This window comes from Aotus nancymaae, unplaced genomic scaffold (assembly GCF_030222135.1).
Source record: "Aotus nancymaae isolate 86718 unplaced genomic scaffold, 86718_ANA_hifiasm-v0.15.2.pri h1tg000008l, whole genome shotgun sequence".
Lineage (NCBI taxonomy): Eukaryota > Metazoa > Chordata > Mammalia > Primates > Aotidae > Aotus > Aotus nancymaae.
The window spans coordinates 4,094,342-4,119,974 of NW_026988419.1; the positions used below are offsets into that span (position 1 = coordinate 4,094,342).

Consider the following 25,633-nt stretch of genomic DNA (forward strand, 5'->3'; position numbering starts at 1 on the left):
TGGAAAATTAACTCTTGCTGCCGCCTTAGAGTGAATGATAACTGCTGTTGCTTCTTCCCTTTTCAAGTGTTTGTTGTGTAAATTCAAACGTGCAGTGAGAAGGCATAGTCCTTGAAGCTGATGATGTTACGGATAATATTCTCCAATGGAAGTTGGGAGATATTCTGAACTCTGATGTGGAGAATTTTCATTATGTAATTATGTAATCATTATAGAATGTCTATATAATTTCACTAAACAATCTCAGCAGTGCCTCTGCACTGTCAGCCCTCCTTCAGGCTGCAGAGTAGCTGACTCCAGGAACGCTATTGTGACCCCAGAAACTCATCAGTGTCATGAATCTGGCCATCTGGCCCATTTGCAGTCTGATGTGCCCTTTATCAGAAAAGTGACTCCACAATGCACTGATTTTCTGAATGTCCCTCATCTCCTCCTGTTCACACACCGTGGGAGGGCAGGAGGCTCACTAAAGGGAGCAGTCCCCAGGAAGGGACCATCTCCTTCCTAGACAGTGACCAGGACAAAGGTGGTGGGGGATTGCGAGTGCTCTGTAGACCTATCTTGAAAATTCAGGATTCTGTTGTGACCATTCCTAGGGATGATGCCTCATTCTTTCTCCCTAGAAGCCTGATGGACACAGCCTTCAGAGTGCCCAGGGGATTCAGAATTAACTCCAGACACATTTTATGAAAATGCTCTTGCTCTACTTCTATCTAATTTTGTAGATGGACGGTCTAAGTGAGAAAAGATGATTAGGATAAAAGATGAAGGTACAGCCACTGGAATGGTACAGCAGATTTTGCAGCAGTGAAGCAAGAGCAAACATCGAGACATCTAAAGGGGTATGGGGGAAAGAGGAGTACTGGTGATATCTGCCTTTTAGAAGTATCCATGGATCCTTTGTCCAGAAGGAAAACACCTGCTCCAGAGCTCCTGCCTCTGGGAATACTGAGTCAGCCTCTCTGCACCAGCCATGAGATAGCAGGGGCTGGCCCCAGCTTCTGAAGTCCCACGCAGAACCCTCTAGACACCGTCCCCACCCCTATTCTCAATCATTTGTTAGAAGGCGACTGACACCTGCTTGGCGTCATGGACGAAGACGAAAGATTGGACAGACTGTCCTCAAGCAGTCCTCCCACCTGCCCACCCTCTCCCCCGCCCCACACACAAACAAATCAAAGATTGGACACAACAAACAGAACTGAGAACTTCAAGGCTTATAGCCAGCCAAGAGCCACGTAGGAGACACTGTTCGCCTTCCCCCTGACTAATGAATATTCCACTCAGAGAATCCCAAGAATTGTAAACATTTCCCTTCTGGGAGCACCACATGTGCCCTGGGGATTGTGCTTCTTATATGAAAGCCAGGCATTAACTTGCCTCCCTCATGTAAGGTGACTTGGACCTTAGAGGTGGTCATAAGGGACCTAAATCATTTACAGTTTATGAAATGTATGTGTGCATGTGTGTGTGTAGAGACGGGGTCTCACTATGTTGTCCCAGCTAGTTTTTGAGCTCCTGACCTCAAGTGATCCTTCTACGGTGGTCTCCCAAAGTACTAGGATGAGTAAGCCACCGCACTGGGTCAACATTTTTAAATGTTGTAGGAAACAAATTAAATGGATTTGAACCTATGGGTCTGACTAATCAGAGTGGCTGATGGGGTGGTGTCTTCATGGGGAAATTTGCCAGAAGCAAATATGTGGTGTGAGTTTCCTGGGAGGCCATTCTCCATGGCATTTCTACATGCCTCAGAGTATCACTTCAAGGATATTTGAATAGCAAAGCAGCCTTGTAAGGTAGAGATCATGTAGCCTCCAGATTATGGGGCAAATGTATTCCCTGACCAGTATAAAGTGGAGAACATCTCCCTCCTTAGAAATTTTCCAGAGGAGATGCCTCCGGAAAAGATTTGGTTACGATCTCCAGAGGAGAGTTGCTTAACATCCCCAGAGGAGAGTTGCCTAAATTCCAGCTAAAAAGATAATGTCTCCCTCAGAGGTAAGGTTTGGGCAGGTTTGCTAGCAGTCCCCTTATAAGCCCATGGGTTTCCTCGGTGAAGCATTCCTCCAACTGCAGCACACACCTGTGAGTGCAGCGCCCACCTGGCCTTGCTCCACACCATCATTTTCACGGGTTCTGCGGGGAAAGAACTGATGCATCTATTCTATATCCCAGCAATTCTGTTTCTAGGTATTTATGCAAGAGATATGGAAAAACAGAGAGACTCGTACAATAATGCACTCAGGGGAGTTTTCATAATAGCAAAAAACTGAAAATACTCAAGGTGTCCAACAACAGGAGAATTATAAACAAAATTTGGTATGTTCAGATAATGTACTCCACTTAGCAATAAAAATGAACAAACTACTAAGACATCCAACAATGTGGATGAATCTCAAAAACATGTTGAGTGAAAGAAATCTCACACTAATGAGAATATGCTATAAAACCTTATTTATAAAAAGTTTTTTAAAACCCAAATTAAGTTATTATGGTAAAAAAAGAAGAGTAGTGATTGCCCTGATGGGTAGTGGATAAAGATATACCAGAAAGGGCATAAGGAACTCTTTCCAGGGTGATGGTAATGTTCTGTATCTTGATAAGAATTTTGATGTTGCAGAAAAATGCAGTTATAATAACTCATCAAATGGTACACTTAATACTTGTGCATTTCATTGTAAATTTTATCTTAACAAAAAAACTCTAAATAAATACTGAACTCTAGTTAATGATATACATGCTGACATATTTTAGGGGGAAGAGTGCTAATGTCTGCAGCCTTGAAATGTTTCAAACTTGACCATCGATTAGTGACTAGATAGAGAAATGCACAGAAAAGTAGAAAAGTGATACAGCAGGAAGGACACAGTGTTAATTGTGAATCTATGTGAAAGTATATTGAAGATTAGTGCACAATTCTCCCAAGTCTTCTATATGCTTACAATTTTCATGATAAAGTTTTTGGGGAAAAAAAAGCTTTTAGAGAGAAAGGACAGAATATTTACCAAGAAGTTAGAGTTACAATAAGAGAATGATTTTTATCAGCCACACTACAGATTCCAGAAGATAATATAGTATCACTTTACTATACTGAGAATAAATAAATATTGACCTAGAATTTTAACCTAGCTAAAATGTTCTACCAAAGTAAAGACAAATTTGTACATACAACACTCAGCAAGTTTACCACTTAGAGATCACTCACTAGAAAAACCAAAGAATTTACTTCAGCTAGACAAAAAGAGAATCCAAAGAAAAAGAATAATGGTGAGTACACAAAATAATTTTTAAAAATTAAGTAAACATCCATTGTAAAAATGATAATAGTTTCAAATTTTATAGTTAAAAATAAAATACTAAACAATAGCCAAATGTTAGAGATGGGGGGTTCAATTTGTAGTGAAACCATGAAAAGATCCTTGTCATCTTTTGGGATTGGGGCATAATTTAAAAGTTTACAGTCATTTTATCTTTAATTTCCAAACCAGCAGGGAGAAAAGGAAGACTATATAGTTATATATCAATGCATTAGAAAGCAGGAAAGAGATGTGAAAAACACAAATAAAGAATGGTCAACACACAGGGAGGGGAATGTCACACACTGGGGCCTGTCCGGGGTGGGGGACTAGGGAAGAGATAGCATTAGAAGAAATACCTAATGTAGATGATGGGTCAATGGGTGCAGCAAACCACCATAGCACGTGCATACCTATGTAACAAACCTGCACGTTCTGCACATGTATCCCAGAATTTTTTAAAGTGTGTGTGTGTGTGTGTGTGTGTGTGTGTGTGTGTGTATAAAAGAATGGTCAACAATGCCACAGAAGATATAGGTTCATATACATCTGGAATCTCAGTATACATATACATCCAGAATCTTAATAAATGTAAACAAATTGAAATTTACCTATTAAGAAGCTAGGATTATCAGACAAAATTCTAAAAATTAAGTGCAGTCACTAGAGACATAAAAGAAAGCTGAACAAGAGGGAATTACATGAAGTGACTGAAAATATTTTTAAAAAACATAAAAGTTTGTGTAACAATGTTAGTACTCAGCAAAAGAGATTTTAAGGCAAAAGCATTAATAGGGGTAAAGCAGAATGCTGTATAATAATAAAAGAAAAACATCCATTGAGAAGTTATAACATCATGAATAGCCTCAAAATATATAAAGTAAAGCAACAAAATAAGGAGGAATTGGAAAATATACAACCATGTATGAGAATTTAACATATTTGTATGCAAATCTGATGGGGCAAATAAAACTTAAATTACTATGGATACAAATTTAAACAACAATGTTGTGCTTGATAAAGAAGATGTACATGGAGTGAAGTCAGAGTTTAACAAGTAGTTCAAATGTACATTAGTCTCAAGTGGCATAGAATATTTATAAATATTGACCTCACATTAGGATGCAAATAAAATTTCAACAAATTTTAAATAATTGATGAGGTTAATTTTTCAATACGCCTTCCAGGTATCCACTTTCCACTCCTGATGAACTAACAGAATATCTCCAAGACTGGAGACATCAACGTGTCCAGAAAAAATACCATAGTTCATAACCTCCCTTACACCTGACATGTCCACCACGTGGGTGGGAGGAGGGAAGTTCTGGAGAAAACTTCTTGAGGAAGTAATAGACCTCTAGGAAAGATAATTTTGCTCTCTACCCTTTCTGTTTCTGATGGCCTAGAACATGGACATTATGGCTGGAGCTCAACAGGCACTTTGAACAATGATGTAATCTTGAGAGTAGCTGAGCTGCAAGATAGAAGAATCTTCAAAGTGCCCAGGCCCGAAATAGCCAAAACAATTTTGAAAAAGAAAAACAGAATTGGAGGTCTTATACTACCTGATTTCAGGACTTGTAAAACTATAGTAGTCAAGATGGTGTATTGGCATAAAGATAGACATATAGATAAATGGAATAGAAAAAAGAAGTCAGGTAATGGACCTAAACCTATATGGCCAACTGACTTTCAACAAGGATGTCAAGGTAATTAATTCAATGCAGAAATGATACTTTTAGACAAATCATAGTGGGATGATTGAATATCCATATGCAAAAGAAAAAAAAAAGAAAGAAAAAAGCAATCAATTCTTAGCTCAAACTATAATTTAAAAAACTAACTCAAAATAAATCATAGATCTAAATGTGTGAGCTAATACCATAAAACTTCTTGAAGAAAACACAGGCTCTTGAGTAGGAAAAGATTTCTCAAATAGGACCTCAAAATCACAGATTATAAACAAAAAACTGTAAAAGTGGACTTCATAAAATTTAAAAATTTTGCTCTTTAACAAACACTGTCAATAAAATGAAAAGAGAAGCCACAGACTGTAATATCTATAACTAATAAAGTACTTGTATCCAGAGTATACAAATAACTCTTACAACTCAAAAATAGTCTATTAAATATGGATAAAAACTTTGAACAGTCACTTCATCAAATTTGATCTATGGATAGCAAATAAGTAAATAAAAAGATGCTCAGCACCATTAATTTTTGGGGAAATGCAAATTAAAACTGTAATGAGATACCATTATGCACCTACTAAAAAAGGCTAAAAATAAAAAGACTAACATTACCAAGTATTGGTGAGTATGTGGAGTAATGAGAAGTTTTGCACATTACTGGTGGGAATGCAAGAGGGCATAACCATTTTGAAAAAGATTTTGGCAGATTCTTAAAATACTGAACATATATTTATGTTCATATGACCCAATAGTACCACTCCTGAGTATTCATCCCCCAAAATAAAAGCATATGTCCACCCAAACATTGTATGTACATGTTCCTAGCAGCTTTATTTGTAATAGCTGTAACTGGAAACAGCTCATTTCCTATTAATAGGTGAATAAACTGACTGTGGTGTGTCCACATAAAGGAATACTTTTCAGTAATAAAAAATAGAGTAACTACAGATACACACAGGAATATGGATTGTCTCAAAAGCATGCTAAGTGGAAGGAGCTAGATATAAGTGAATTCAATACTGTGTGGATTCATTTATATAAAATTCCAGAAAATACAAAACTAGAAACAGATTAGCACTTAAAAAAACAAAAAACCTAGGTTTATGGGTGGCATATGCCTATATTCCCACCTATTTGGGAGTCTGAGGCAGGAGAATAACTTGAGCCCAGGAGTTTAAGGCCAGCTTGCAACACACAGTGAGATCCCATCTCTTAAAAAACAAACCAACAAAAACCAGATCAACTGTTGTCAAGAATCAGAGAGTGGAGAAAAGACTACAAGTGGACTTTGGGGTTATGGAAATGATACATGTCATGATTGTGGAGGTATTTATACAACTGAACACATTTGTTAAAACAAATTCAGTTATACCTTAAGGTGATGAATTTGTTTCATGTAAATTATAGCTCAATAAAGCAGATAAGAAAAGTGAAAGTGTGGAACATCTACATAAAGAAAATTCTGTTATTGGTGCCCTTATCAAAGATTACCTGAATATACATGCATGAGTTTACTTCTGGGTTCCCTATTCCATTCCATTGCTTTATGTGTGTCTTTATGCCAGTACTATACTGTTTTGATTACTCTTGCTTTGTAACATAGTTTAAAATCAGACAGTGTGATGCCTCCAGCTTTGTTCCTTTTTTTTTCCCCCTAAATTACTTTGACTATTTGGGGTCATTTATAGTTCTATACAAATTTTAGGATTATTTTTTCCTATTTCTGTGAAAAATGTCATTTATATTTTGATAAAGGTTTCATTGACTTTCCAGATCACTTTGGGTAGTACAGACATTTTAACAATATTCTTCTAGTTCATAAACATGAGATATCTTTCAATTTGTATATTTTTTTATTTCTTTCATCAATGTCATAGTTTTCAGTGTGCAAATGTTTCACCTCTCATTAAATTGAAAATGTTTCACCTCTCATTAAATTGATTCCTATTTTTTTAATTTTTGTTGCTATTGTAAATGGGATTGTTTTCTTAATTTCTTTGATGGATAGTTCATTGTTAGTACATAGAAACACAACTTTTCATTGTTAGTGCATAGAATCCTGCAACTTTACTGAATTCATTTGTTAGGTTCCAATAATTTTTTGGTGGAATCTATAGGGTTTTCTACATAGAAGATCATGTCACCTGCAAACAGAGACAATTTAACTTCTTTCCAATTTGGATGTCTTTTATTTTCTTGCTTACTTGCTCTGACTAGGATTTCCAGCACTATGTTGAATACAGACATCAAGAAGGGGCACTTAATCTTGACAAGGGTGCCAAGAATAAATAATGGAGAAAATACAGTCTTCAATAAATGGTGTTTAGAAAACTGAATATCCACAAGCAAAAGAACGGAATTAGACACTTGGCTTACACCATATACAAAAATTAACTCAAAATAGATAAATGGCTTAAATGTCAGATATGAAACCATAAAATTCCTACAAGAAAACAGGAAAAGCTCCTTGATGTTGGTCCAGGCAATTGGTTTCTAGATATGACACCAGAAACACAAGCAACAAAACCAAAAATAAACAAGTTGAACTACATCACTCTAAAAAGCTTTTGTACAGCAAAGGAAATAATTTTAAAATGAAAAGGCAACCTATGGAACAGGAGAAAACAGTTGCAAACCATGTATTTGATAAGGGTTACTACCCAAAATATGTAAGAAACTCATACAACTCAATAACAAAGCAAAACAAAAACATGTCATAACCTGATTTAAAAATGGGCAAAGCATCTTAATAAATGTTTTTCCAAAGAAGACATATAAATGGCCGATGGGTTATAAAAAAGCACTCAACACCACTAATGATGACAGAATTGAAACCCAAAACCATAATAAAATATCACCTCACACCTGTTAGAATTATCAAAAAGGCAAGAGATAACAAGTATTGGTGAGGGTGTGGAGAAAAGGAACCCTTGCATGCTGTAAGTGGGAATGTAAATTGGTACAGCCATTATGGAAAACAGTATGGAGGTTGCTCAATAAAGTTAAAAACAGAAACACATACAATCCATAAATCTCACTTTGGGGTATGTAATTAAAGGAAATGAAACCAGTATCTTAAAGAGATATCTGCATCCCCATGTTCATTGCAACATAATTCACAGTAGTTAAGACACAGAAACAACCTAAGTCTCCATCAACAGATGAATGGATAAAGAAATGTGATAAGACAGATCTGTATATACTGGAAAACGTACATAAAACAGTATTTCAAATCATGAAGAAAAAAACTATTGGGGTTATATCTCTTAATTACTATCTCACATCATACATCAATAAATGAATTTCATGTATGCTATAGAGTTCAACATTAAAAAGTATTTCAAATATTCTAGAAGCAAGTAAACATGTTTCTAAATTATGAGTTGGAAAATATATTTGTAAATTATATGTAAAACTGGAAAACTATAAATGAAAAGGCTGACAGATTTGATCAGATAAAAATTTCAAACTTCTTTGGGATAAAAGTAACATAGGCATATCTTAGAAATATTGCACATTTGGTTTCAGGCCACTGCAATAAAGTGAATATGACAATAAGGCAAATAACACAAATCTTTTGGTTTCCAAGTGCATATGAACGTTATGTGTACACTATACTGTAGTATATTAACTGTGAAACAGCATCATGTCTAAAAAAATGAACATGCCTTAACTAAACATACTTTATTGCTAAATGTAAAGCTCACAATCATTGAGCCTTCTGTGAGTCATAATCTTTTTGCTGGTGGAAAGTCCTGCCTGGATGTTGATGGCTACTGACTGATCAGCGTGGTGATTGGTGAAGGCTGAGGTGTCTGTGGACATTTCTTAAAATAAGACAATAGTGAAGTTTGCTGCAATGATTGGCTCTTCATGAAAGGTTTCTCTGTATCATGCAATGCTATTGGGGAGATCCTCTCAAACCCTGCTGCTACTTCATCAACTAATATATTCTAAATCCTTTGTTGTTATTGCAACAATGTCCACAGCATCTTCACCAGGTATAAATTTCATCTCAAGAAACCACTTTCTTTGCTCATGTATAAGAAGCAACCCCTCATTCACTCAAGTTTTATCATGAGATCACAGCAATTCAGTCACATCTTCAGGCTCCACTTCTAATTCTGGTTCTCTTGGCTATTTCTGCCACATTTGCAATTACTTCTCCACTGAAGTCTTGAACACTTCAAAGTCATCCATGAGGATTGTAATCAACTTCTTCTAAATTCCTGTTAATGTTGATATTTTGACCTCTTTTCATGAATCATGAATGTTCTTCTGGCATGTAAAATGGTGAATCCTTTCCAGGAGGTTTTCAATTGACTGTGCCCAAATCCATCAGAGGAATCACTATGTATAAAGACAGATACTGAGTTACAACACACATTTCTTAAATACTAAGACTTGCCAGTTGAAATTACTCTTTGATCCATGGGCTTGCTGAATGGATGCTGTGTTAGCAGGCATGGAAATAACATTAATCACCTTGTACATCTCCATCAGAGCTCCTAGATGACTTAGGGCACTGTCAAAAAACAGTAATATTTTGAAAGGATTTTTTTTTTCTGAGGAGTAGGTCTCAACAATTGAGTTTAAAATATTCAGCAAACCATGCCGTAAACAGATGTGCTATGATCTAGGCTTTATTTTACTTATACAGCACAGGCAGAGTAAACTTAGAATAGTTCTTAAGGGCCCCAGGATTTTCAGAATGGTGAATGAGCATTGGCTTCAAGTGCAAGTCACCTACTGCGTCAGCCTCTAACAAGGGACTCAGCCTGTCCTGTGGAGGTTTTGGAACCAGGCATTCACTTCTCTCTACCTATAAAAGCTCTAAATGGCATCTTCTTCCAATAAAAGGCTGTTTAGTCTACACTGTAAAACTGTTGTTTAGTGTAGCCACTTTCATCAAGGATCTTAGTTAGATCTTCTGGACAACCTTCTGCAGCTTCTACATCAGCATTTGCTGCTTCGCCTTGCACGTTAATGTTATGAGACAGCTTCTTTCCTTCAACTTCAGGAACCAACACCAGCTAGCTATAAACGTTTCTTATGCAGCTTCCCACATCTTTCAACCTTCACAGAATCGAAGAGAGTTAAGGCCTCTCTCTGGATTAAACTTTGGCTTAAGGAAATGTTGTGGCTGGTTGGATCTTCTATCCAGACTACTCACTTTCTCCATATCAGCACTGAGACTGTTCCGCTTTCTTATCATTCATGTGTTCACTGGAGTAGCACTTTTAATTTCCTTCAAGAACTTTTTTTTTGCATTCATAAATTGGCTAATTGTTTGCTGCAACAAGCCTAGTTTTCAGCCTACCTCGGCTTTTGACATGGCTTCCTCACTAAGTCTCATTATTTCTAGCTTTTTATTTAAAGTGAGACACATGTGACGCTTCCTTTAACTTGAGCACTTAGAGGCCATTGTAAGATTATTAATTGACTTAATTTCCTTTTTTTTTTTGTCTCAGGAAAGAGGGAGGTCAAGGAGAGGGAGAGAAAGAAACAGGGGAACAGCTGGTCAGTGAAGCAGTCGAAACACACACATTTATTAGGTTTGCTATCATATACAAACCCAGTGTGTGGTGCCAGAGACAGTTACACCAGTAACAACAAAGATCATTGTTACCACTGTTCATACTACCATAACAGATGTAACAATAATAATAAAGTTTGAAATATTTCAAGAATTACCAAAATGTGTCAGAGACACGAAGTGAGCACATGTTGGAAAAAAGGCACCAATAAACTTTTTTGACACAGGGTGGTCACAAACATTCAATTTGTAAAACACAATATCCTCAAAGTACAATAAAGCGAAGTGCAATCGAACGAGATGTGCCTGTACCATAAAGAAACCTAAAAGATTAACATCAAATATGACAGCACACACAGGCAGCATTTAGTTTATGTCATATATAAGTATTCCTGTCGTCCTAAAGCATGGGGGGAAAACAAGACAACACAACAGCAAAATATAAGTTCTAGGCACTCATAGAAAAAGAAACACAAATGGCCAATAGCTAATGAAGAATGCACAACTGCACCAAAAATGAAAGCAATGCAAGTTAAAATAGGAATGAAATAAAACTTTTTTATAGTTAAGTTGGCAAGATATTAAATGTTTATAATATCTAGTGCATGTCATATTGATTTAAAGGGAAATGTAACAGTTTAAATGTATTCATTTAGAGATAGCATTCTTAATGTGCTAATAAAGCATAGAAAAAATATGGAAATACGTACAACAAAATTCATAGGGAACACGTATTTTAAAATCGGAAAAAGAAACAGCATAAAGGTGTGAGTAATTTGAAAAATATATAACTTGTTATTTTAGAAGGTATAAGAATATAGGGTGAAATATTCTTTTTTTAAAAAAGATATTGCAAAAGGTATCGCTGATGTAATAAATTATCACAAACTTAGTGACAAAAAAATAACAAATTTCTGGTCTCATAATTCTGTGGGTTGGAAATCTGACATGCATCTCACAGGGCTAAAATCAAACAAGGTGTCTATAGGGCTTTGTTCCTTTCTGGAGGCCACAGAGGAGCCTTTTCCAGCAGAAGCCTGCCCACATTCTTTAGTTCATGGGCCCCTGCATTCATCTCCACATCCAGCTCTATTCTCGCTGACCATTCTTCCATAGTCACATGTCCCTCTCTCGACAGGAGGAAATGTTCTCTAATTTTAGGAACCAGTGTGATCTTACCTCAAGATCCTTAACTTAATCACATCTTCAAAGTCCCTTTTGCCATGTAAAGTAACAAATTACAGGTTCTAGGAGATAGGACAGGAACATCTTTGTTTCTCTTAGTATAAAACCTTCAAGAATCTTATGGATCTCCTGCATATATCATGGGGATTTCCTCCATTAGACATGAAGCTTCCCCACAGATTATTCCTAGAAATCCACACATCTATTTTTGGATTTTTTTATACTTTAAATTCAGGAATATATGTGCAGGTTTGTCACATAGGTAAACATGTGTCATGGGTGTCTGTTGTACAGATTATTTCATCACCCAGGTATTAAGCCTAATACCCACTGGTTATTTTTCCTGATCCCCTCCCTCCTCTAACCCTCTACCCTCATATAGGACTCAGTGTATGTTGTTCTCCTCTGTGTCCATGTGTTCTTATTTCGTTACCACTATAAGTGAGAAAATGTGGTGTTCGGTTTTCTGTTTCTGCATTAGTTGGCTAAGAATAATGGTCTCCAGCTCCATTCATGTCCCTGCAAAGCACATTATCTCATTCTTTTTTTTATGGTTGCACAGTATTCCATGCTATATATGGACCACATTTTCTTTACCCAGTCTATCATTGCTGAGCATTTAGGTTGATTCCATGTCTTTGCTATTGTGAATCGTGCTGCAATGAGCCTACATGCACATGTGTCTTTATAATAGAATGATTCATATTCCTTTGGTTATATACTCAGTAATTGCCAATCTGTCTTCCACAATAGTTGAACTAATTTACACTCCCAGCAATAGTGTGCACAAGCATTCCTTTTTCTCCGCAACCTCATTAGTAGCTGTTGTTTTTTAACTTTTTAATAATAGCCATTCTGACTGATGTGAGATGGTAACTGATTGTGGTTTTGTTCTGCATTTCTCTAGTGATCAGTGATGTTGAGCTTTTTTTCTTATGACTGCTGGCTGCATATATGTCTTATCTTGAGAAGTATCTGTTGATGTCTTTTTGCATACTTTTTTAATGGGGTTGTTTGTTTTTTTCTTGTAAATTTGTTTAAGTTCCTTACAGATGATGAATTTTAGATCTTTGGTAGATGCATAGTTTGCAAAAATTTTCTCCCATTCTGTAAGTTGTCTGTTTACTCTGTTGATAGCTTCTGTTGTTGTGCAGAAACTCTTTAGTTTAATTAGATCCCATTTGTCAATTTTTGCTTTTATTGCAATTGCTTTTGACATCTTTGTCATGAACTCTTTGCCTGTACCTATGTCTTAAACAGGTCGTCTTCCAGGGTTTTTATAGTTTTGGCTTTTACATTTAATTCTTTAATCTGTCTTAAGATAATTTTTGTATATGATGTAAGGAAGGGGTCCAGTTTCAATTTTCTGTATATGGCTTGCCAGTTATCCCAGTACCGTTTATTGAATAAGAAATCCTTTTGCCGTTGCTTGTTTTTGTCAGGTTTGTCAAAGATCAGATAGTTGTAGGTGTTCAGTCTTATTCTGGGTTCTTTCTTCTGTTCCATTGGGCTATGTGTCTGTTCTTCTACCAGTACCATGTTGATTTGGTTACCGTATTAGTTCATTTTCACACTACTGATAAACACATACCCAAGACTGGGTAATTTATACAGGAAAAGGGGTTTAACAGACTTACAGTTCCACGTAGCTGGGGAAGCCTCATAATCACAGGGGAAGACAAAAAGACATCCATTCACATCTTCCATGGATGGCAGCAGGCAGAGAGAGAGAGCTTGCATAGGGAAACTCCCCCTTATAAAACTATCAGATCTCATGAAGACATATTCACTATCATGAGACTAGCACAGGAAAGATCAGCCCCCATGATTCAGTCACCTGACACTGGGTCCCTCCCACAACACGTGGGAATTGTGGGAGAAACAATTCAAGATGAGATTTGGGTGGGACACAGCCAAACCATATCAGTTAATGTAGCCCTGTAGTATAGTTTGAAGTTGGGTAGCTTTGTTCTTTTTGCTTAAGATTGTCTTCACTATTCAGGCTCTGTTTTGGTTCCATATGAATTATAAAATAGTATTTTCTAGTTCTGTGAGGAATGTCAATGGTAGTTTAATGGCAATAGCATTGAATTTATAAATTGTTTTGGGCAGTATGGCCATTTTAATGATATTGATTCTTCCTATCCATGAACAGGGAATATTTTTCCATTTTTTTGTGTCATCTGTCATTTCTTTGAGCAGTAGTTTTTAGTTCTCCTTATAGAGGATCTTTCACCTTCTCAATTAGCTGTATTCCTAGGTATTTTACTCTTTTTGTAGCAACACACATCTATTTTTGACTTCTGCTGAGATGACTGAGGGACCCATGACTCATATGCCTCATCTCTTCAAAGAACTTTTTCTATGAATGAATAATCTGACCTTTCACTACTTCCCAGGGAACTGGCAGAAAGTCTTGGTTGTCTCTACCAAGCACACATCTCTGACAATGAATCTCCTAATCGTATCACATTGTGACCTGGTTAGGCTGAGAATTTTCTACATCATCAAGTTTTGATTCTTTTTCGTTTAGCAGCTCTTCCTTCAATTTATCTCTTTCCTCTTGCATTTTACTATAATTGGCAAAAGACACCACAACACACAATGACCACTGTGTTTGGAAATTTTCTTAGCTATAGATCCAGAAAGTTCTGCTTTTCACATGAGTACAGGACAGGCCACTATATAATAAGGAGGCCTTTTCCATGTATTCCTTATGCCCTTCTGAGCCCTCACCAGTTATGCAGTTAACCTCCATATTTGTACTAACAGTCTGCTCATGATGATCCAGCTTCTCTGTAAGGCAATACAGGCTTTCTCTCCCATGTTCTTCACTTCCTTCTCAGTCCTCACTATCACAGTCTTTAGCATCCATGTTTCTACTAAGAACTACTCAAGGCAATATAGGCTTTCCCTATCATACTCTTTAAAATTCTTCCAGCCTCTATCCATCGCCAATCCCAAAGGCATGCCAACACTTTCAGGAATATGTTATAGCCACACCCCCACTTCTAAGTACCAAAATCTGTATTACTCTTAATTGCTGCCATAACAAATTGCCACAAATTTAGTGATTTAAAGCAATGCAAATGTATTTTTTTCCAGTTATGTCAGTAAGAAATGTGACATGGGTCTCACTGGTTAAAGTAAATCCTTTCTGCGGGCTGGAAAGGACAACCTATTTCCTTGTCTTTTCAGCATCTAGAGGTCACCCATATTCCTTGGTCCCTTCTTCCAGCTTCAAAGCCTGCAACATTACATGTTTTTGATGATTCTTCCATAGTCATATCTTCTTTTCTCCATAACCAGGAAAAGTTCTCAATTCTTTAAGGCCTACAAGATTAGATTGGGTCCACCTACATAATCCAGAATAATCTCCCCATTTCAAGGTTCCTAGTTTAATTGTATCTGTAAAGTCCCTTTTGCCATGTAAGATAGCAGGTTACAGGTCCAGGGATTAGGAGGTGGACATTTTAGGGAGGCCATCCTTCTATCTACCACAGTATTGCAAATAATAACAGAAATAGTAACAATGACAAAAATAAAACTCTGGCATTAAAAACATGTTTGCAACACCAAAAGCAAGTAAATTCGTATTTATTCTTACTTCTTTTCCTCTTGGGTTTGGTACTCTCCAAAGCAGAGTTGCTTCCAGTATCCACAGTATCTAGAAAATAACAACTAGTAGTGAGGAAACAAATTAATAAAAAAAACTTATAGATTTTAGGACAATTTATACTATAGAAGGCTTGAGTTTATAAAGACATTTGGATAGTCATTCCTCTCGTCCTTCTACAAGAACCAAAAACTCACTGAACTGAGGACTCGGAGTCTAGGATGGGCCCTGGGTCTTCTATCAGAAATACGTGCTGGGCTAAGAAGAGTAGACCTGAAGTCTTCCCTCCTGACAATTAAGTACGAGGATTACTTGTCTTTTGGGTAAGGCCTTTCTAAGGTGTAGCAAAGTGACACTATTATCTACCAGCAGAAGTTCACTGGGCTATCTTGGGTTTCATAGAAAATTGGGTGTAACTTAATATACTAATACAATAAACAAGATAACTGCTATTTCAAAGAATATACTTCTATGACATCATCTATATGTAATTAACAGAGCCCATCCTCTTAAATACGACCTTATAATGATCTCTTGCCTCCCTGCAGTTCCCCAAAGGCTCAGGTCAAGGAAAAAATGCTGAGAACAGAATTCTGGACAGACTGGAGCACTTGCCTCCGCTCTACTGGGGGTCTGTGGGGCCCACTGAGCCACCCCATCTCATGGCCCTCAGGCAGCCTTCGTCACTTTCCGTCCTTGCTTCTGGGCCTCCTGGCACTTCTTCTGAGAAACACGTGACACAGGAACCCTTCTCATTTTCACATGCTAGTTGCTCTGCTCCTGGGCCAAAACTGTGATTTATGAAGACTTTCCGTTTGACCCCATGATTCTCTTTTCTGCACCCTTGCTGCTCCCCGCCTTCTTTACTTTTTCCTCTGAAATCTTCTCCTTTCACCACTCCTCCCAATATTTGACTCTTCCTTTAAGTCTCTTTTATTTCCTCTCCTTTTCCTCCCTGTCATATCTCTGTTCCTATTTTCACTATTTTTAAGTCATAATTACCTGGTACATCCTCATGTAGCGGGCTAGCAGCAAGCTCTTCTGATTCTTCTTCTTCATTCATTTGGTGATCTTTTAGTTCACTAGATACTAATGAGAAACAAGAAAATTATTGTCCAAGGATCCTGAGACAGTGGCCAGAGAGGAGTTTCCAGTGCTGTCATACTGCACAATGATATTCTGAGCTAAGATGAAGTGCTCTCTGGAAAAAAACATACCTGCTCCAATAATCAGACTTAACACATAACAGAGCCATGCTCTCCCCATGTTATGCACCTCATCCTCCCTTTCTCTACTTCTATTTTTGTACTTGTAGTCCTAGAGTAAAGCAAGAAAACTCTTATCATTCCAGAAAACATAAATGTTCTTTGAAAATAGTAAAAAGTAACTATTTAAACTCATCTCAATTGGCCATTGACTACTTATATCACTAACCACATTTCTGAAAGCTAGCCCATCAGTGGCAGTTCTACATATCTGAAGCCCAGCCAGTCAGCAACAGCCCCTTCCACAAAGCCTGCATCAATGGCCAAATGCTAAATTACTCATAAACACTCCTGTTTCTGAAGGTCTGGAGTCACTGAACAATATGCTTCTAAAAACTCTATTAAAAAAAACCCGCAGTTTCCTTTTCTATAGAGACTGTGTCTTATAAGTACAGGGCCTCCTCCCCTCTGGTGCCTTGCTTAGCAAGGAATAAGTCAGCTTTTAGTTTCAGATAATGAGTGGTAGCCTTGCCCTTCAAAAACTGGAGTTCCTGCCAAGATTATCTTGAAGACTCTTGCTGGGGAGTGTCCTGTGGGCCCCTTGGATCCGCAAGCATGAATCTCAGGCCACTTGTGTCCAGTTCAGATCACTTTTCTGACCTATTGCCAAGTGAATCTTTCTCAACAACAACTTGAACTCTGATTTGTTTCATTGAGCTCTTAGTTCTGAATTTATCTTATTTAAAGATGGGTATACAATTAGATAGAATTAGATGTTTGGGGTTGGAAGTACAGCACTTAGCAAATGTTTTCTCAATTAATGTGCATATTTATCGATTACTCTTCATCTACTGTTATTTTCTTTCATCTATTTTTAAAAAGTCTTATCTCTGCCAGTTACGGTGGCTCATACCTGTAATCCCAGCACTTTGGGAGGCTGAGGCAGGCAGATTGCTTGAATTCAGGAGTTCTAGACCATCCTGGGAAATACAGCAAAACCCATCTCTATCAAAAAAAAAGTCTTATATCATGCGTGTTTGTTTCTGATTTTCCTATGCTTTCTGAATGTTTGAAGATAGTGATGCAAAGCAAACTGCTGGTGGCCAAGGTCTGATAAGTCCTCAATCCAAGCCAGCCCCAAAAACTAATGGATGTGGGTCCATTAGACAGTAGCCAAACTGTTCAAAGATGTTTGGTCACACTTGATCTTTGGTTCTTCATCAAAACCTTCGTGAGGACACCTAGTAGTGTCTTATCAATTTGTGAAAAAAAAAATCATTTTGTTTAGTACATAATCTGGAGTCAACTACAATCATGTGATTAATTGTATGTCCCCTTTACAGTCTCTGCTTCATTCATTTGCAACACACCATTCACACTTAAACCGAATATAGTAGCCTCTTTGCTGTTTGTTATGGGATTGTCTTTGCCAAAGCCATAATCTCCCCCTGACAAAATTTTCACTTCCTCTGTATACTTTCACCATGATTCTAACTCTTACACTTTTCTTCACAACTGGCAAAAATTTCACTAAAGATGACTTTGGCTTACAAAGGGGAATTTTTGACATGTCCAAAGTAAGTAACACATTTGACAAGTAGATCTATCAAAGAAGAGGAAAAAAATCACCGAATGTTCTCACGTCTCAACCAGTAACCTATTACTTTCAGACCATTATCTGAGGAACACTCTTTTCAACAAAACCTCTATAAATGTAATAGATAGGGATTTATTCTGCAAATGGAACTACCAGATTAAGTGTTCAGAAGAAAGATTAATTTTAGAAGTTCCCTGACACATGATCTATGTATAGTTGACCTGAACATTAGTATACTTACACTATGCATGATTTGAGATCTGCAAGTAATAAACAAAATAGGTATACCTCACTTCCCCATACCTCCTAACCAGACACAGACAGGTTTCCTGTCTCCCTATCTCCTTTATCATAATCCTTTTCTTTTGTATGTACATAAAAAACAGGCCATAGTTTGTGACCAGCCTGGGCAACATGACCTTCTGAAGGAAGTGGACTGCTCCTGCAGGACCCAGGAGACCCCCCTAAAAGTGTGAGTGTCCCAACTGCAGAAATGGGAAAGGGAGACTCACCTCTCCCGAGCACACACCCCCACTGGAGAAGCTGAAGGTCTGTTTGCGGGAGAAGTTTCCGACTTTACCTCGAGCTGAGTCAATCTGGAGAGCTGAGTGAAATACAGAGGTAGAGGAAGCAGCAGAAAGGTGCTAGGAGCTCGCTGTGTCCCCTAGCAGGTCATTCCTGCTGGTACCACAGGGCTCCAACAGGAGAGGAGCAGGAGGTAAAATTACACAGGGAGAAAAGTCTCTAGCTGAACTTTGTAACAATTTGAACCAGGTGAGAAGCCTCCTGGCCAGAACTCCAGGGAGGGCGCCAATCCAGTGTACAGACTCCACAGGTGGGGAAGAACCAAGCCCTTTTCTTCTGCAGCTGGGAGGCAGATAGTCTGGGGCAGATTTTCAAGCCTGGAAATGGTATGAGGGCTGTTGTGGGGGGCATGGTGGGAGTGATTCAGGCACTTTGGTTTACATGGGAGCTGGGTGAGGCCTGTGGCTGCCAGCTTTCCCCCACTTCCCCAACAACCTTGGATGACTCAGCAGAAGCAGCCATAATCCTCCCAGGTACAAAACTCCAGTGACATGGGAATCTCGCCCCCACTGCTCACAGCAGCTGCAGCAAGACCTGCCCAAGGAGAGTCTTAGCGCAGACACACCCAGCCCCTCCCCAACCTGATAGTCCTTCCCTATCCATCCTGGTAGCTGAAGACAAAAGGCATATACCTTAGGAGTTCTAGGGCCCCACCCGCCACCGGTTACTCCCCATAGTATTATGGGGAGTATAATCAGCTCCTGCCACAGCTGATGCTCCCTGGAAGGAGGAGAACCAGCACAAAAACAGAGCATTAAACCACCAAAGCTAAGGACCCCAACAGAGTCCATTGCACCCCCGTCACCTCCAACAAAACAGGCACTCATATTCATGGCTGAGATACCCACAGATGATTCACATCACAGGACTCTGTGCAGACAGCCCCCAGTACTAGTCTAGAGCCAGGTAGACTTGCTGGGTCACTAAACCCAGAAGAGAGACAACAATCACTCCAGTTTGACTCACAGGAAGCCACATCCATAAGAAAAGAGGGAGAGTACTACATCAAGGGAATACCCCATGAGACAAAAGAATCTGAACAACAACCTTCAGCCCTAGACTTTCCCTCTGACAGAGCCTACCCAAATGAGAAGGAAGCAGAAAACCAACCCTGGTAATATGACAAAACAAGGCTCTTCAACACTCCCCCAAAATCACACTAGTTTACCAGCAATGCATCTGAACCAAGAAGAAATACTTGATTACCTGAAAAATAATTCAAGAGGTTAGTTATTAAGCTAATCAGGGAGGGACCAGAGAAAGGCAAAGCCCAATGCAAGGAAATTCAAAATATGATACAAGGAGTGAAGAGAGAAATATTCAAGGAAATAGAGAGCTTAAAAAACAATTAAAAATTCAGGAAACTTTGGACACACTTTTGGAAATGTGAAATGCTCTGGAAAAATCTCAGCAACAGAATTGAACAAGTAGAAGAAGGAAATTTAGAGCTCAAAGACAAGGTCTTCAAATTAACCCAATCCAACAAAGACAAAGTAAAAAGAATAAGAAAATACGAACAAAGCCTCCAAGAAGTCTGGGATTATGTTAAATGACCAAACCTAAGAACAATCGGTATTCCTGAGGAAGAAGAGAATTCTAAAAGCTTGGAAAACATATTTGGGGGAATAATCAAGGAAAACTTCCCTGTCCTTGTTAGAGACCTAGACATCCAAATATAAGAAGCACAAAGAACACCAGGGAAATCATCACAAAAAGATATTTGCCTAGGCACATTGTCATCAGGTTAACCAAAGTTAAGACGAAGGAAAGAATCTTAAGAGCTGTGAGACTAAAGTACCAGGTAACCTATAAAGGAGAACCTCATCAGATTAACAACAGATTCTCAGCAGAAACCCTACAAGCTAGAAGGGTTTGGGGCCTTATCTTCAGCCTCTTCAAACAAAACAATTATCAGACAGGACTTTTGTGTCCAGCAAAACTAAGCATCAAATATGAAGGAAAGATACAGTCTTTCAGACAAACAAATGCTGAGAGAATTCACCATTACCAACCCACCACTACAAGAACTGCTAAAAGGAGCTCTAAATCTTGAAACAAATCCTAGAAACACATCAAAACAGAACCTCTTTGAAGCATAAATCACACAGGACCAATAAAACAAAAATACAAGTTAAAAAGTAAAAACAAGAACAAAAAAATCAAAGTACATAGGCAACAAAAAGCACAATGAATGCAATGGTACCTCACAGTTCAATACTAAAAGTGATTGTAAATGGCCTAAATGCTCCACATAAAAGATACAGAACCACAGAACCAATCACCAACCAACTCTCTGCTGCCTTCAGGAGACTCACCTAGCACATAAGGACTCACATAAACTTAAAGTAAAAGGGTGGAAAAAGGCATTTCATGCAAAAAGACACTGAAAGCAAGCAGGGGTAGCTATTCTCACATCAGACAAAACAAACTTGAAGGCAAAAGCAGTCAAAAGAAACAAGGAGGGACATTATATAATGGTAAAAAGCCTTGTCCAACAGGAAAATATCACAATTCTAAACATATATGCACCTAACACTGGAACTCCCAAATTTATAAAACAATTACTAATAGACCTAAGAAATGAAATAGCAACACAATAATAGTGGGGAACTTCAATACTCCACTGACAACACTAGACAGGTCATCAAGACAGAAAGTCAACAAAGAAAAAATGGATTGAAACTATACCTTGGAACAAATGGATTAAACAGATATATACGGAACATTTCATCCAGTAACTGCAGACTATACATTCTATTCAACAGTGCATAGAACTTTCTCCAAGATAGACCATATGATAGGCCATAAGATGAGCTCTTAATAAATTTAAGAAAATCTAAATTATATCAAGCACTTTCTCAGACCACAGTGAAATAAAATTGGAAATCAACTCCAAAAGGAACCTCCAAAACCATGCAAATACATGTAAATTAAATAAACTGCTCCTGAATGAGCACTGAGTCAAAAACGAAATCAAGATGGAAATTAGAAAATTCTTCAAACTGAACGGCAAAAAACCTCCAAGTGAATGACAGTGAAAACCTCTGGGATGCAGCATGGGTGGTGCTAACAGGAAAGTTCATAGCCCTAAACACCTATGTCAAAAAGACTGAAAGAACACAAACTGACACTCTAAGGTCGCCCCTCAAGGAACTAGAGAAACTAGAGAACAAACCAAGCCCAAACCCACCAGAAGAAAGGAAATAGCCAAGATCAGAACAGAACTAAATGAAATTGAAACCAAAAAATACAAAAGATAAATAAAACAAAAACTGGTTCTTTAAAAATATAAATAAAAATAATAGACCATTGGCAAGATTATAGACAAGAGGAGAGAAAATCCAAATAACCTCACTAAGAAACGAAACAGGAGATATTACAACTGACACCACTGAAATACAAAAGATCATTCAAAGCTACTATGAATACCTTTATGCACATAAACTAGAATACCTAGAAGAGATGGATAAATTCCTGGAAAAATACAACCCTCTTAGCATAAATCAGGAAGAATTAGATACTCTGAACAGATGAATAACGTGCAGTGAGACTGAAATGGTAATTTAAAAATTACCAACAAAAAAAATGTCCAAGATCAGATGGATTCACAGGAGAATTCTACCAGACATTCAAAGAATTGGTACCAATCCTTTTGACACTATTCCACAAGACAGAGAAAGAAGGAACTCTCCCTAATTCGTTCTGTGAAGCCAGCATCACCCTAATACCAACACCAGGAAAGGACATAACCAAAAAAGAAAATTACAGACTGATATCCTTGATGAACATAAATGCTAAAATCCTTAACAAAATACTTGCTAACTGAATCCAAGAACATTTCAAAAATATAATCCACCATGATCAAGTAGGTTTCATAGCAGGGATACAGGGATGGTTTAACATAGGAATGGTTTAACATACACAAGTCAATAAATGTGAAACACCACATAAACAGAATTAAAAACAAAAATCACACAATCATTTCAATCGATGTAGAAAGGCACTTGACAAAATCCAACATTTCTTCATGATTAAAAACTCTCAGCAAAATCAGCATCTATGACAAACCCAGAGTCAACATAATACTAAATGGGGAAATGTTGAAAGCATTCCCTCTGAGAACTGGAACAAGACAAAGATGCCCATGCTCATGACTCCTCTTCAACATAGTACTGGAAGTCCTAGCCAGAGCAATCAGACAAGAGAAAGAAATAAAGGGCATCCAAATCAGTAAACAGGAAGTCAAACAGTTACTGCTGACGATATGATTGTTTACCTTAAAAACCCTAATGACTCCTCCAGAAAGCACCTAGAACTTATAAAAGAATTCAGCAAAGTTTCTGGATACAAGATTAATGTACAAAAATCAGTAGCCCTTCTACACACCAATAGTGACCAAGTGGAGAATCAAATTAAGAACTCAATCCATATTACAATAGCTGCAAAAAATAAAATAAAATAAAATACTTAGGAATACACCTAATGAAGGAGTTGAAAAACTCTACAAGGAAAACCACCAAACACTCCTGAAAGAAATCACAAATGACATGAAAAAAATGGAAATACATCCCATGTTCATGTATGGGTAGAATCAATATTGTGAAAATCATACTGCCAAAAGCAACACAAATTCAATGCAATCCCCATCAAAATACCACCATCTTCTTCACAAAATTAGAAAAAACAATTCTAAAATTCATATGTAACCAAAAAAGAGCCCACATAGACAAAGCAAGACTAAGCAAAAAGAACAAATCTAGAGGCTTCACACTACCTGATTTCAAACTATACTATAAGGCCATAGTCACCAAAACAGTGTGGTACTGGTACAAAAATAGGCACACAGACTAATGGAACAGAATAGAGAACCCAGAAATAAACCCAATACTTACAGCCAACTGATCTTTGACAAAGCAAACAAAACATAAAGTGGGGAAAGGACACCGTATTCAACAAATGATGCTGGGATAATTGGCAAGCCACATGTAGGAGAATGAAACTGGATCCTCATCTCTCACCTTATACAAAAATCAACTCAAGATGGATCAAGGACTTAAATCTAAAACCTAAAACTATAAAAATTATAGAAGATAACATCAAAGAAGTCCTTGTATACATTGGCTTAGGCAAGGTTTTCATGACTAAGAACCCAAAAGCAAATGCAAGAAAAACAAAGATAAATAGCTGGGACTTAACTAAACCTAAGAGCTTTTGAATGGCAAATGGAACAGTCAGCAGAGTAAAGAGACAACCCACAGAGTGGGAGAAAATCTTCACAATCTATATGTCTGACAAAAGACTAATATCCAGAATTTACAATGAACTCAAACAAATCAGTAAGAAAAAAACAAATAATTCCATCAAAAAGTGGGCTAAGGACATGAATAGATAATTCTCAAAAGAAGATATACAAACGGCCAATGAACATATGAAAAAATGCTCAACATCAGTAATGATAAGGGAAATGCAAATCAAAACCAAACAGTAGATGTTGGCGTGGATGCAGTGAACAGGGAACACTTCTACATTGCTAGTGGGAATGCAAACTAGTATAGCCGCCATGAAAAACAGTGTGGAGATTCCTTAAAGAACTAAAAGTAGAACTACCATTTGATCCAGCAATCCCACTACTGGGTATCTACCCAGAGGAAAAGAAGTCATTATCCAAAAAAGATACTTGTACACGCATGTTTATAGCAGCACAATTCACAGTTGCAAAATTGTAGAACCAACCCAAATGCCCATCAATCAATGAGTGGATAAACTGGATAAATATATATATGACACATAATACTACGCAGACCTGAAAAGGAATAAACAGCATTTGCGGAGACTTTTTTTTTTTTTGAGATGGAGTCTCACTCTGTCACCCAGGGTGGAGTGCAGTGGCATGATCTTGGCTCACTGCAACCTCCGCCTCCCAGGTTCAAGCAATTCTCCTGCCTTAGCCCCCACTAGTAGCTGGGATTACAGGCATGTGCCACCACACCTGGCTATTTTTTTTTTTTTAGTAGAGGCGAGGTTTCGCCATGTTGGCCAGGCTGGTCTCAAACTCCTGAACTCAGGTGATCCATCCACCTCGGCCTCCAAAAGTGCTGAGATTACAGGCATCAGCCACTGCACCTGGCCTGGAGACTATCATTCTAAGTGAAGTAATTCAGGAATGGAAAATCAAACATCGTATAGTCTCACTGATATGTGGGAGCTAAGCTATGAGGACACAAAGGCATAAGAACGATGCAATGGTCTTTGGGGACTTGGTGGAAAGAGTGGGAGGGAGCCCAGGGATAGAAGACTATAAATACGGTGCAGTGCATACTGCTCACGTTATGGGTGAACCAAAATCTCACAAATCACCACTAAAGAACTTATCCATGTAACCAAATACCACCTGTACCCTAATAACTTATGAAAAAATAAAAATAAATACATAAATAAAGAGGCCATGCTCTAGGGGTATCCCTTCAAAACATGACAGACATCAAAGGGCCATTGCTAGTAGCCACAGTTCATCCTAGTTGCCTCAAAGCAACTGCAGGTAGCTGCATTAGTCCATGCTTCTGGAGATTTTGTACTTGGATAATCTTGAGCTCTATTCCCATTTAGAAAAAAAAAGTACAGCTTGCTGCACTAACTTAATTTCACATAGACACATTCTTTGAGGCTGAAGCAAACATGATTGATTTTCAATGTGAAAATAAAATATATAAACTATTCTTGGAGTTATTCCTAAACAGAACTAATATCGAAATCATCTATTTTAAAAATATATAACTTATCAAATGAATCTTCGGCCAACAACTGTTCATGAACAATGTTAACAGCATGTGTGGGAAAGCTATGTTTTTCAGGATTTGACATTTTCAGTGATCAAGAATTACTATATTTTGTAAATGGAAATACCACTACTAAAACCAGA

The 25,633-nt window shown here is 37.7% G+C and overlaps 1 protein-coding gene across 3 annotated transcripts in view; it reads right to left on the minus strand.

Moving 5' to 3' along the window:
• LOC105704694 (nuclear body protein SP140-like) overlaps positions 1 to 25,633 on the minus strand; it is an 84,100-nt gene that overhangs the window by 26,380 nt on the left and 32,087 nt on the right. For all 3 annotated transcript variants that reach the window (XM_064372912.1, XM_064372913.1, XM_064372911.1), the window contains exons 13-14: positions 16,330 to 16,416; positions 15,319 to 15,378 (exon numbers count right to left, since the gene is read on the minus strand). In XM_064372912.1, coding sequence (XP_064228982.1) covers positions 15,319 to 15,378; positions 16,330 to 16,416 — 147 coding nt within the window. The remainder of the gene's footprint in view (positions 1 to 15,318; positions 15,379 to 16,329; positions 16,417 to 25,633) is intronic.